The sequence below is a fragment of the Nestor notabilis genome, unplaced genomic scaffold, assembly GCF_000696875.1.
Source record: "Nestor notabilis isolate BGI_N333 unplaced genomic scaffold, ASM69687v1 scaffold20067, whole genome shotgun sequence".
Classification (NCBI taxonomy): Eukaryota; Metazoa; Chordata; class Aves; order Psittaciformes; family Psittacidae; genus Nestor; species Nestor notabilis.
The window spans coordinates 8,163-21,889 of NW_009937224.1; the positions used below are offsets into that span (position 1 = coordinate 8,163).

A 13,727-nucleotide genomic window follows, 5' to 3' on the forward strand; every position below is an offset into this window, starting at 1 on the left:
CCCCACCACATCCCTCCCAGCCCGCTGCACCAATGCAATGTGCTCATTCTCCCCTCCCAGCCCTGGCTCTCAGCCTGGCGCATCACAGTGCCCGTGCCTGGCAGATGACGGGCACGAAGGGGGATGGCGACGTCTCCATCCCTCACTCACCTTCACGCTCTTGGGATCAAAGGCAGGTTCCCGGTGGGGCTCCGGGGCTGGAGCTGCTTTGGCTGCTTCCTTCTTCGGGTCGGGTTTCTTGATCGGCATCGTGCTGGGTCTCTGCAAAGGTGCAGGGATGGGTCCTGCTGCCCAGTGAAGCCGCTGAACGGAGGGATGAAAGGCAAAGGCTGCTCCTTCCCTTATATACGAGCCCTGTGCTCACCCCGGAGGGGCAGGGCAGCTGCTGGAGCAACTGCTACTTACTATAAAAGGAAGAAAACTCAAACGAGAGGGGCCCCAACTTGACAATTGCCCATTGTCATCAGCTCCCGGCATGGCCAAGCCACCAGCCACCCCCCCAGCCACAAAAGGGGGGACATGTCCCCCTCCAGCACCTGCACTGGGTGGGCTGCACGGGGGCTGCTTGCTAAATGAGCACTGGAAACCTAAACTCGAGCCGCCCCGGGTGCCTGGCAGGGAAACAGCAACACGGGGCTGATGGACCTGCCATGATCCCCATGGGAAAAGTGTGTCTGGTTTTAGGCAGGCCTCAAGGGCAAGCGCTGCAGAGCCCTTTGTGAGACCTGGGTTTATGAAGTGCTGCTTCAAAGGAGCTCAGTCCTTTCTGCACGATCCCCATGCCTCATGCTCAGGGGCTGCTTTACCCCCATCGCTCCCCAGGGCTGAGCTTGTGCTCTGGAACGGGACATGCTGCGGGTGAGAAGCTGTACTCACCTCCATGGGATAGCTAAGGAGGGTAATACAAAGGGAGGGTAAAGCCAGGCATTTAATTCATCAGCTCAGGACCTTTCTCAGCACTATGCTGCTCATCATAGAGCCATAGAATCATGGAATGGTTTGGGTTGGAAAGGACCTTAAGATCATCTAGTTCCTACCTGCTGGTCATGCTCCTTTTGATGCAGCCCAGCACATGGGTGGTTTCTGGGCTCAAGCACACACTGACAGCTCACATTCAGTTTCTCATCAACCAACACCCTGAGTTCTTCTCCTTAGGCTGCTCTGGATCTCTTCTTTGCCCAACCTGTAGCTGCATTGTCCCATGCCCCCAAAAACCTGCAGGGGCTGTAGCATCTCCTTTCAGCTCCTCTCCAGGCATTGGGCAGGCTCCAGTGGGAGATGCTCCTGCTCTCACCCTCCTCTCCCAGCTGCTTGGAGACCTGCAGAAGAGGTCATTGAGGTTCAGCATCCCAGAAAATGGGGCTTGAGGGTTACACCGAGACACCTAAACCTGCAGCCTCATTGCTCCAGCCAGTGTTGGCTTAAATTGGGCTGCAGGGACAGTCACAAGCCGCTGGGTGGAATAGGATCCTTCGAGATGCTGCTGGTCTTGGTGTGAGAGCTGCGGGTCTTGGTGCTGGCTGGAGTCTGAGCCATTATGTTTGTACATATACATATATATAAACACACACACACTTTCTATATGTATGTATTTAAGTGTAGTTTACAGATAGATGCAGAAAAATGCATTTAGATGTGTATTTTCGGGTGGTTGGGTCAGGCTGGTTCAGGTCACGTTGGATTGTAGTGGCTCAGGCTTGGTACGACCGTCTGGGTCTAATCCTGCTCTTTTGGAACTGCTGCAGGGCTGGGAGTGAAGGGAACTGCTCGAGCCGCTGCCAGCCAGGTCATGGGGGTCTTTCAGGAGGAGGGAGCAGCAGCAGACTGTTGTCTGCCATCATCCGAGGGTTGTTAAGGTGGGTTCAGGGCTGGCTGATGGGGCTGGGTGGGAGTCGTTTGCAGTGATTGCTTTCCAGAGCTCTCTATAATGTTGCAAGTCATTTCACAAGAGAAAACCCAACGTGTTTTGCTCACAGCAAACTCGGATCCGGGGTCAGGTTTTGCCAGCAGTGGGAATCAAATTGCCTCTGAGCGTTGCTGCCTCCCCCTCAGCCAGCATCCAGCCATCCCACATCCACCCGAGGTCAGAACAATCTCACCTTACCCTCAGCCCCACTCCTGGCAGCTCCTGGGTCAGGAATCAGTACTCAGAAGAGCCTTCCGAACACACTGATCCTGCAGTTTAGATGCTTCTCCTGTCTCTTGCCCTTTGTGCCTGTGCAGCATCCCGATGAGCAGAGTGATGCAGGGCTGGTGTCAGCAGTCACCAGTGGTCCAGGGTGGTGGCTGACCTGGGACAGGGAGATGGGCAGCTGCTGAAGATGCCCCTAATCCCTGGCCATGGATTACCCTGGGCTGGGAGCCTGCTGCTTGCAGGGTTTGGCACTGGGCTTTTGAGTTTCAGCCTCATCCCACTAACGCTGGCCTGCTCGGGGAACAAGGACCTGCCTTGTGCCCACATCTCCCCCAGGGATGCTCAGGCTGGGGGGGGACACAGGGTGATTGAGCTGACAGGGTGGTGGGAACATGATCATAGAATCATAGAATGGTTGGGTTGGAAAGGACCTTAAAGCTCATCAAGTTCCATATTGGAAGCTGCTCTGAGGTCTCCAGCAGCTGCTCTTCTCCAGGCTGAACAGCCCCAGTGTTCTCAACCTGTCTCCATATGGGAGGTGCTCCGGACCCTGATCACCCTCGTGGCCCCAAATGATCCCCAAAGCCATCCAGAAGGGTGGCATCAGCATGACCCCGAAAGGCAGGAGACAGCGCTGGGGCCTTCCCGAGGGGATGCAGGTGACGAGGGACTGCTCTGATGGGGATGTTGTCAGCTGCAGCGAGACCAGCTCCGACCTGGTGCCCAAGGACCTGCTGGTTCAGCTCGTCTCATTCATGGGCTGTGTGAGACACCCATCAGGGTGGGAACTGCTGTCAGGACCATCCTCCCGCCTGCAGCGCCCATTTAGCCCCATCCATGGAGGTTAAAGGAGTTGTGCAGTGAGATCCTTCTGCAAAGCAAACACACGAAGGCAGGAGGGTGTTTGTCCCAGTGTGGAGCGGGGCTGATCCCCAGAGCACATCCCAGCCCCTAGAGAAGGAAAAGGGTTAAGCCTGAAAGACTTCCCACCTCAGGAGCAGCAGTGCCGAGGTGATGCTCACGTGCTTGCACCCACTGCCCCCCTGCCTCCAGCCACATCACTGGGGCTTTCCCCACTGTCCTCCAGCTCCTTGGGACCAGTCTGGGGCTGGAGGGGACTGAGCAGCACAGGGGCAGCGAGGGGATGCTGTGACAGCTGAGGAATGAGCCACCAGGCAGCGAGAGGAGTTTTGGAAAGGAGAAGAGGCATCTGCCTTGAATGAAGAGGATTTTAGCACCTAGGGCTGAGCCAATAAACCTCTGCCATCCCCATCCGAGTGGGAATTGTTTGCACACACTCCGGGAGCTGCTTAAAGCAGGCGAGACATGGAGAGTGAATAGGAGGAAGCATGATGAGAGGAGAAACCCCTTCACCTTGTGAGCCTGTGAGCAGATAGATCCCTATAGCACTGCTGGGACCTACACCTCGGCAGGGACAGCAGCAGGGAAGGTGGCCCCAGAAGATGCTCTGTCCTGCTGACCACGCCAGCCCCCTCCATCACCTGCAGCCTGGGGCTGGCAGTGCTTCTCCAGCCTGGCATCCCTGAGGTCCATCCGAGTGACACGGGGGGACCATGGAGACACCCATCGCCAAGGGAGGCATCACAGCAGTTCTCTGCTGCTGTCTCCTCAGCTCTGTGTGGGCTCTGGTAAGTCTGCATGGTCCTGTGGGCTCCTCTGCTCCTCTCCTGGCTTTAAGCCTCACGAACTGTGCATCCCATCCTGGCTGCACGTCCCGCTCCACAGAGCTGCTGGGGAGGAGCTGGGAGCATCTGTGCTCCTGCTAAAAGCTTCCTGCACCCATGGAGACCCCACAACGTGATGGTTTTCCCACTGCTTGGATGTGTTCAGGGCTGGGTTCGCTGCCTCTGAGGCACTGGGGGAACAGAAGGAGCAGGTGATTTATAGTCAGCTCCTGCTGATGGACACCAACGACCACCAAACCTGCTCTGTGCCCCCCAGCATCCTCCCCATTCTACCCACCCTGATGCTGCCTTTGGGAAGAGCATGGATGGGAGCTCAGGGTCTCCTCTCTAGGGCAGGATTTGGCCATGGACAGCCCAGAAACCAGTGTGAACCCCCTGCGTCCCAACTCCTCTTCACTTCCAAAGCTGGCAGCCCTGGCTCTGAAGGGCTCCGTGTGGGCAACGGGGGCATCCAGCCCCACTGGTGGGACGGGGGAGAGGGAGCTGGGGCAGAAGCCCAGCACACCACCCATGTCCGTGTGTTTCCCAGTGGACCATGGACAGGGTGGGAGGGGGCTCATGATCAGCCTCAGCCTTGCAAGAGGGAAGAACAAGAGCAGGAGGCTTTTCCCTTCCCCATCATAGTGTTTGAGTCTACTTAAAGCCACACAGACGTGGGAGGGCTGGGAGAGCATGACCACACCGTGGCCGCTCCATCAGCCTTGCCTTCCAGCACCTTCATTGTCCATGTCTTTCCGTGTCTTTCCTGCCTGTCCATTGCACCAGCTTTGCCTCATTTCTTACCCCAAGGACGGTCCTGCTCGATGCTGTGAGTCTGTGGGTGAGAGCAGCAAAGAGCAGCAGAGCGTCGCTCCCATGTCAGGAGCTGCAGTTCCTGTAACACCCCCGGAGCCCCTGTGAGGCTTGCAGAGGTGTCATCACACCGGGTTTGTCTCTGCAGGTGGACCCCGATGATGTTCTCACAAAAGAAGAGCAGATCTATCTGCTGGTGGAAGCTAAGGAGAGATGTCAGAGAGACATAAAAGCCCAACTGGAGAAGATCAAAGGTAGTGTCGTCCCCCCTGCACATGGGTCAGCCCGGCAGAGCTGGCTGCACTGTGGGAAATGCTGTTCCTTCTGATGGGAGAGGGATGGGGCCAGGGACATGTGGGTTTGTGGAGATCCTGGCACCCTGGGTGCAATTAGGTGCTAATCACAGAATCCCAGCCTGGTTTGGGTTGAAGGGACCTCAAAGCTCCTCCAGTTCCAACCCCTGCCACGGGCAGGGACACCTTCCACTAGAGCAGGTTGATCCAAGCCCCTGTGTCCAACCTGCCCTTGAACACTGCCAGGGATGGGGCAGCCACAGCTCCTCTGGGCACCCTGTGCCAGCGCCTCAGCACCCTCACAGGGAAGAGCTTCTGCCTCAGAGCTCATCTCAGTCTCCTCTCGGGCAGGTTCAAGCCATTCCCCTTGTCCTGTCCCTACACCCCTTGTCCAAAGTCAGACCATGACCCTGATGAGCCAGCACTGGCTGCACCATGCACACCACAAACGGAAGCAGTGGAGGGAAGAGGTGGGATGTGATGGGACATGTCCCCCTCTCTGCCCCTCGCTGCTCTGCAGGCCAGGGGTGATGCTGGCGGCGCGTTTTCCCTGCCCTGGTCCCCGGGGAAGCTGGAGGAATGCTGTGTCCCGCTTTGGGGATGAGAGATGTCTCTTTGCTCTTTGGCCAGACACCAGCTGCCTTCCAGAGTGGGATGGGATTATCTGCTGGCCAAAGGGCTCCCCCAGCCAGGAGGTGTCAGTGCCCTGCCCCGACTACATCTATGACTTCAACCATCAAGGTAAGAGCTTGGACCTGAGCAGGAGAGACCATCCCTTGGTGATCCTCCACCAGCAGGGATGTGTCTGCGCTTTCCTTGGGTCCTTCCGCTGCCACAGCGCCCATCGCCGTTCCCAGGTCGTGCCTACAGGTATTGCAGCTCCTCTGGGACCTGGGCCGTGGCTCTCAGCATCAACAAGACCTGGGCCAACTACACCGAGTGCGCTCTGCTCTTTTCCTCCGAGAGCCGGAGCCGCGAGAAGGTGACCTCACTTGTGAGAGGGGCTGGGAAAAGGGCTTGGGAGTGTTCAAGGCCAGGTTGGACACAGGCGTGGAAGGTGTCCCTGCCCAGGGCAGGGGTTGGAGCGGGAGGAGCTTTAAAGTCCCTTCCAACCCAAACCATTCTATGGTTCTGTGGTTCCAGGAGGTGTTTGACCGCCTGCACCTGATGTACACCATCGGCTACTCCATCTCCCTGGCCTCCCTCATCGTTGCTGTCTGCATCCTCTCGTACTTCAAGTAAGGAGAAGCCAAAGCCCCATCCCCATGTGGGGGAGAACCCTCCTCTCCCCATCACCTGCACACACGAGTGAGCAGCCCCCAGGGGAACAGGAACCAGCCCCAAACCCCAGCACAAGCCCAGAACACCCTCAGTATGACCAGCTCCACCCGCTATCGAGGGTGTGGATGCCCCACTTGCCTGCAGGTCTGACTTCTGTGCCCACGGGACGGCCGACACCTTGGAGCTCACCTTCTCCAGGAGCCCACGGCCTGAGCCCATGTGCAATGAGCTTGTTGGGCAGCTGGGGCTGGGCTCGTGCCACATCCCTTCTCCATAGGCGCCTGCACTGCACACGCAACTACATCCACGTCCACCTCTTCACCTCCTTCATCTGCCGGGCGGTGAGCATCTTCGTGAAGGACATGGTGCTCTACTCGGGCACGCTGGCCACCGAGACGGAGAAGATGCGGGAGGAGGACTTCAGGGCAGAGATGGGTCCTTCGCCAGGACATCGGAGCCACTTGGCAAGTGTGGAGGCAGGATCAGGGCAAAGGGGATGGAAGAGCCCTGGTGCAAGGGGATGTGGTCGGATGCTCCCGACTCGGGGCTCTGCTGCTCAGGGGATGGGTGGAGGGTCACCTGCAGCTCTGCCCGGCTTCTCCCCACCCTGGTGCCACAGCAAGCAGAGGACATCAGTGTGGCCTGGTGTGGGAAGCACCTCTCCTGTGGGAGACCCAGAGCAACTGTGCTATGTCTGGTGCTGGAATATCCCAGAGGAGACGTAGCTCCCTGCAGGAGCCACACATGGGGCACAGCCTGGGGTTTGCTGGCCAGAGAGCAAAAGCCACCAGGTTTTGCCTTCAGGGCACAGCCTGATACGGACACTTCTCTGACTACATGTCCACAGGTGGGCTGCAAGCTGGTGGTGACTCTCTTCCTCTATTTTCTGGCCACCAACCACTACTGGATCCTGGTGGAAGGGCTCTACCTGCATAGCCTCATCTTCATGGCCTTCCTCTCCAACAAGAGCTACCTGTGGGTTCTCATCATCATTGGCTGGGGTAAGCATGGACCCCAGTGCTGAGACCAGCTGGGAGCCGTGGCATCAGAGTGGCGCAGAGCGCCTAAGTCAGGGCAGTGGGATGCAGACCAGACCTGCTCTGGTCTGCAAACGAGATGCTTCATCCCTGCTCCTCACCATGGTTTCTGCCCCTCCAGGTCTCCCTGCTGTGTTCGTGTCCATCTGGGCCAGCGTCAGGGCCTCCCTGGCTGATACACAGTACGTGGGTCCATCTTCCCCAAGAGTCCTTTGGGGAGGGAAGGGCTGGTTGCAAATGCCAGCAGAATATCGGAACTGAACGTGAAGAGCAAGAGGAGTGAACACACTATGGGGCTTGTTCATGAAACTGACAGTGACCCAGAGTGTGACAGTGGGTTTGTTCTACATTTGGGAGGAAGCTGGGAGCAGGTTTACACCATAAGTTGGTCAATAATCAGCACAAACATGGACGCTAATGGGCATGTTCTGAAGAGAAGCATTTTAAAAGGAGAAAGGCCACCACGTGTACAGCAGGAGGTGGCCAAGGAGACCTTTGGAACATTAATGCTGGTCTAAAACTGATTTGCAGCCCCACAGTGGTTATAAATGTTTGTAGCGTGGCTGCTCTTGGGTCAAGACTTACACAGGCTCCACAAAGGGAGTGAAGGGAGGGCGGGGATGTTGGTTGTGCCATCAGCTGGCAATGTTCCTCACCAGTGATTTCAGGTTCCTCCAGGGTGTTTCTTTATGGGTCTCTCCAGGTGCTGGGATCTCAGCGCAGGGAATATGAAGTGGATTTATCAGGTCCCCATCTTGGCTGCCATCGTGGTAAGAATCCCATGGCTGAATCTCCCAATCTCTTTTGGGAAAGGGGGTGGATAGAGACCCAGAGCTGTTCACTTGTGGTCCCCGAGGCTGTGTCTGCAGTCCCTCTGGCTCCCAGGTCCCAGCCACACTGGTCCCTCCCCACCCTGACCACAGCATCACCCCCATGTCCCTGCCTGCAGCTCACCCACAAGTGTCCTCATCCCGAGGGGCTGCCTGGGCAGACCCAAGGTCACTGCGGGCAACAGAAGTGCAGCGGGTGGTTGTTGGGCGGTTGTTGGCAGGTGAACTTCTTCCTCTTCCTCAACATCGTCCGGGTTCTGGCCTCCAAGCTCTGGGAGACGCACACGGGGAAGCTGGACCCCCGGCAGCAGTACAGGCAAGTGCTGGGACACCAGACCCTGCCCCAGCCCTGGCGTGGCTCATTTGGTCAGCGGAGCTGGCTCCACAGAGGGTTGTAAACCAAGAGCAGAGGTGCAGGAAGGGCTGCGGGAGGAGGGAGGTTGCAGGGCAATGAGCTTCTGGCAGCTTGGTGTGATTGGAACAGCAGGCTCAGGAGCTCAAGCCCTGCCTGCTCCCTGCTGCAGGGGCAGCTTCGCTGGGACACTCACCAGGGGCTGCAGGCTGGGCTGGCACGTCCCGGCTGATGGCCCGGAGCATTTCCCCTCTCAGGAAGCTGCTGAAGTCCACGCTGGTGCTGATGCCACTTTTCGGAGTCCATTACGTGGTGTTCATGGCCATGCCCTACACCGAAGTCTCCGGGCTCCTGTGGCAGATCCAGATGCATTATGAGATGCTCTTTAACTCCTCTCAGGTACTCCAAACAGTGAGCAGTGCTCACCCCAGGAGCGGGGAGGCACATGGGCAGTGCCCCAGCTCAAACTCCACCTCTGTCTCTTTTGGCAGGGTTTCTTTGTGGCTTTTATCTACTGCTTTTGCAATGGGGAGGTAAGTTAGAAGCATGAGGAGCTGAGCTCCCTGTTGCAGCCTCTTTGGGGTTGGGGAAGTCAACCCGCAACCCCCAGGCTGGGATAAGTAGAGAAAAGACTTGGATCAACTCTTTTCAGGAGGATTAGATTTAGGCTCACTAATGGAGCAACCTGCTCTAGTGGAAGGTGTCCCTGCCCGTGGCAGGGGTTGGAACTGGGGGAGCTTTAAGGTCCCTTCAACCCAAACCAGTCTGGGATTTGGAAGGGAGGAAAGCCCTGGGGAAGGGGGGGGATGCTGTTTTGGTGTCCCTGGCACCAGCAGCCACCTCTGATGTCTCCCTCAGGTGCAGGCAGAGATCAAGAAAGCCCATTTTCGGAGGAGCCTGGCACTGGACTTCAAGCAGAAGGCACGTGCCACCAGTGCAGTGGGGAGCTACTGCTATGGGGGGCTGACCTCCCACCCCACCACCAGCTTTAGCACCAGCCTGGTGGGGCGAGGAGCAGGGAGCACCCAGCAGCGGGGGCTGCTGCTGCCGGCCCGTGCCAGCCTCCCGGGCTATATCCCCAGCTCCTTTGCCTCGGATAACTTTGTGCCCTGTATGACCCAGGAGATGAGCCAGAAACCTTGTGGGGAAACCACGAGGGACTCAACAGACCTGGGTCGGTGTCACCCCAACCTCAACAAAGAGCTGGAGACGATGCTGTGAAGCGAATGGGGTGTTTCCCACCTGGACATCCAGCTGTGCCTGGAAAGATGCTGATCCTCACACCTTTATGTTTGCCTGGAGAACCAAGATAAGGAACACCCCAGCTCCCTCACACCCAGCGTGCAAAGGGACCATGTGCTCTTTCTACCTACCTGGCCTATGAGTGAGCAGCCAGCTCAAAACCTCATTTCCTTCCGCGCGCCAGTGACTGATGTACGTGATGTCTGAGCATGCAAAGCCTTGACTCATCACCAGGAAACACCTCGACAGTCTGGAAGGTGACTTCAGCTCCAGCATGTATAAAGCTGATTCAACGAGGCCATAGTCTGACTCCCCACTGTAGCACCTGCATTGTACAGCCCTGGGGCTGGTGCTGTGTAGCGCCCGCAGAGCTGTTCTGTGGCTCATCCTGCCCCTACCTGCACCCTTGTGCAGCTCACAGCCATGGTAAAGCAGGAACAGGGAGCACGAGGATGCTGCAGTGGATCCCAGCATCCGCTGGGATCAATGGGCTCAGGCACCAGGCCAAGCTGGGTTGGGCACGGTGCAGTGCTGGGCCCCCCCTGGCTTTCCAGCACCATCATCCATGAACACACGGGCTACTGCATGTGAGAGGCTCAGCCCCCAACCTTGAAAGTGAATGAAGACACAGTCTGTGCAGCTTGTTCCCATTCCTGAACTCCACCTGGGACTCAGTGGTTCCTGGAGGGCAGCAGAGGGTGCCGGGGGCTGGAAGCACATCCGCGGTGGCAGCAGCCGGACTCGCTGCCCCAGGTCCTCCTGCCCTCTCTGCTGCACTGTGCGGCTGGAACAGCTCTTCACCTGGTGGGAAAAGACATTCCAGTGCAGCTTGCACTGCCCAGCCCAGGTAACTCCACCAGACACAGGGGAGGGGAGGATTTCCCCATTGCTGGGAGAGGGCGTGTGTATACCTGTTACCATTAAACTGTGTTGGTGGAAGCGCGGGGAGTTTCTTTTCCTACCTGCTCTAAAGAGAGACAGTCCCTCAAGGCAGCAATTTCACGATGAAGACAGTGAACATGTGAATCATTCAGTGCATTCCCACATCTTCCAGTGGAAAGCTACGAGGCAAAGGGAGTCACAAGGATTAGAGAGCCCCAGAGGGACACGCAGCCAGGAAGGGAAGGGCTGCAGGGTCAGGCGCATCCACACCACCTCCCACCCAAGCAGATGTGGCAGAGGCAGGGGGGCTGGCGCGTTTGCCCGGCTCTGGGGGACAAGAGGGGGTGACTGATGCACAGCCACGGGAGCAGAGTCCCAGGGCTGCACTTCTCAACCCAACCCCAGCTTCCCATAATCATCTGCTCAGCTCTTGCCTCTTTAGAAGCAGGCAGCACAGGCTGCCACTGCAGGGAAAGCTTCTCCTCCCAGGCATGCTGCTCACACTGCTGCCTTGTTCCGTGGAGACAGAATCAACCCCCTGATGTATCTAACAGGGACCTGTGAACTGACATTTATAGCTCTTGGGCAGTGATCCATATTTACTCACCCAAGTCTGAAGAGGCCTCAGGTAGCTGAGAGAGGGGTGAGGAATTTCAATAATCCTATTGAACAGCAGAGGGATGTGTCAGAAAGAAAGGGAGAAACCCAAGGATATGGCATGTCCAGGGCGAGCCCCCAGGGGCAGCCATCCAGGAAGGCAGGAGCAGATGGAAGCTTTAAACTGGGGAGCTAGTTCTGGTTTTTTTGAAACTCAAAACTTTAATTGTGCAGCGTGATAAACCTGAAGTGTGATAAAGAAAGGGGAATGGCTTAGGAACCTGGAGAGGGGCTTTGGACAAGGGATGGAGGGACAGGCCAAGGGGAATGGCTTTAACCTGCCAGAAGGGAGACTGAAATGAGCTCTTGGGCAGAAGCTCTTCCCTAGGAGGGTGCTGAGGTGCTGGCACAGGGTGCCCAGAGGAGCTGTGGCTGCCCCATCCCTGGCAGTGGTCAAGGCCACGCTGGACACAGGGGCTTGGAGCCAACCTGCTCTAGTGGAAGGTGTCCCTGCCTGTGGCAGGGGTTGGAGCTGGAGGAGCTTTAAGGTCCCTTCAACCCAAACCACTCTGATTGTACGAATGCAACACCTAAACCCCTGCCCCATCTGCCCTGTAACATACTTGTCTTAATACTAAATATGCAGAGCTCAAACGGCTGCAATGAGGTTTCTGCCTGCACCATAATGAGAGAATTCAAGTGGAAGCAGTTTCAAAAACCCTGACAGATTAGAGCTAGTTCGTGAGGGGGCCCAAATGGAGCAGTGCACAGGCAGGTCACCTCACAGAACTGCTGCCACGTTCTCTAACAACCCCAAGAAAGGCTGGGATGAGGAACATGCCCTTCCCACTTGTAAAATGGAGGGAAAAAATCTCTTCCCCAGGAGGCTTTGAAGCTAAAATAGGGTTGGCAAAACAGTTTGGGGTCAAAGATACTGCAAAAACCCACAGGAATTCTTCTATCAACCACAGTCCATCATTGCTGGTGAAAGAAAAGGACAGGGTGGATGGAGATGCAAACACCAGACACCACCCAAACACCAGACCAGCCAGAGGAGAATAAAAAGCACATGCTCAATAGTTTTGAACCAGTAATAAAACATTTACTAGAGCAAGCAGAAAGTAAATGCACAGCTGATAAAGAAAACATCACAATGTCACCAAAACTTGACAGTTTCTGATACTTCTTTCAGGAGAAACAAGACAGCGGTGGGGGCTGCCGTGTTTCAACAAAAGACTTCTGCCTTTCCTTTATGGTGCCAACAAAGAGTTAAAAAAAGGGATGATACACACAAGGAGTTAAAAACTGTCAAGCAAGATTTTACAGTTTTAACTACATGTGTCCAATACGGGGCGAGAGCTGAGCTGTTCCACTTCATCAATCGCTTCTCAGGGTCTCCCTAAAGGCTTCTGAGCAGCAGGTCCCTGAATTACGGAGGGAAGCCTCTTCATTTAGTTACACTGCACGGGGGGCACCAGCCTCTGAGTGGTTTGGCTGTAGTTTATTCCCTTTTTTGCCTTTAATTTGAAGAAAGCATTCAACCCTCTCATAACAGAGGGTGCATAGGCACAGCAGAGAGGCAAGGTCGCTATGCAGGCTTCCATCAAAGTGAAGGTTAGCAGGAGAGAAGAGGGCAATGAGATTGGGATTGATGTACTGACCACAGCCAAGCCAGGGAGTCCAGCCTGCACTAGAGGTGAATTTGGGGTTTGCTGGGCTGGAGAAGGAGCCTTTGATCAGCGTCTTAGAAAATAATAAAACAAGGAAAGAAAAATCCACTTGCTTCATCCCACCTTCAGCAACGCAAATTGATGGATCCTTAGGTGATGTGATGTAAGGGGCAACCTGGATGCCAAATTATATGGGGATAAGATGTGAAAACAAGAGACTGGGGAAGAACTCACCATACTGAAGACACTGCTGAGAGCACTGTTTACCAGGTGGGTCCTGAGCATCTCTACCTGTTACTTTTTAAGTGTGAATGCTGGTTAAGAAAAGACTACTTTATACTTCTATGGACAACAGTTTCTTAATGTTCCAAGGATGCGAAACAGCTTCTTTCTTGTCAAGAAAGTCCGTTTAAATCCAGCAGAGTCACTTTAGCAGTGAATGTTTAAGTGAATGTAAAAGCAGAACCCAGGGAGCTTTATCAAAATGATTTCTCTTTGACTAAAGCATTGTGTGTACACATCATTAGAGTGAAGCTGTCCGCAGATGTACCGGCCCAGGCTTGCACAGGGAGTGTAGTTTGTACTGTCTCCTTCTCCTTCCCCAGCAGCTCAACAAGCAGTTACCAAACACAACCCCCCACCTCTGGCAAAAGGCAACACCACCTGCAGAGACCCCAGGCTGGGCAACACCAGCTTTTAACTGTCCCACCGGCTCTTCTTACGCTTTGGGGGCTCTGGGACAGCAAACCCATCTGTTTTGTTGTCTCGATTGTTGGCCTCCTTCCTGTTGTCCCCATTCCTGTTCTCGTTGTTCCTCCCTTCGTTGCTGTTCCTGCTGTCACCGTTATTGCGGTTCCCGCCGCCCAGCTCAGTGAAGTGCCGGCTCTCCCCATGGCGATGGTTGTCGCCGT

At 55.9% G+C, this 13,727-nt stretch overlaps 2 protein-coding genes across 2 annotated transcripts in view; one reads left to right on the plus strand and one right to left on the minus strand.

The window, feature by feature from the left end:
* The window catches only part of MYL4 (myosin, light chain 4, alkali; atrial, embryonic), a 4,948-nt gene extending 4,656 nt beyond the window's left edge, over positions 1-292 (minus strand). The window contains exon 1 of the mRNA XM_010018729.1: positions 151-292. Coding sequence (XP_010017031.1) covers positions 151-249 — 99 coding nt within the window. The 5' untranslated portion in view covers positions 250-292. The remainder of the gene's footprint in view (positions 1-150) is intronic.
* A 2,495-nt stretch (positions 293-2,787) lies between these two features.
* On the plus strand, positions 2,788-9,646 carry LOC104408976 (parathyroid hormone/parathyroid hormone-related peptide receptor-like). The gene is made up of 13 exons (XM_010018730.1): positions 2,788-2,898; positions 4,781-4,886; positions 5,556-5,666; positions 5,783-5,907; positions 6,069-6,163; positions 6,484-6,670; positions 7,054-7,207; positions 7,365-7,425; positions 7,947-8,013; positions 8,295-8,389; positions 8,683-8,824; positions 8,917-8,958; positions 9,284-9,646. Exons 1-13 carry the CDS (start codon positions 2,788-2,790, stop codon positions 9,644-9,646), a joined length of 1,659 nt encoding a protein of 552 aa, XP_010017032.1.
* The last annotated feature ends 4,081 nt before the right edge of the window (positions 9,647-13,727 follow it).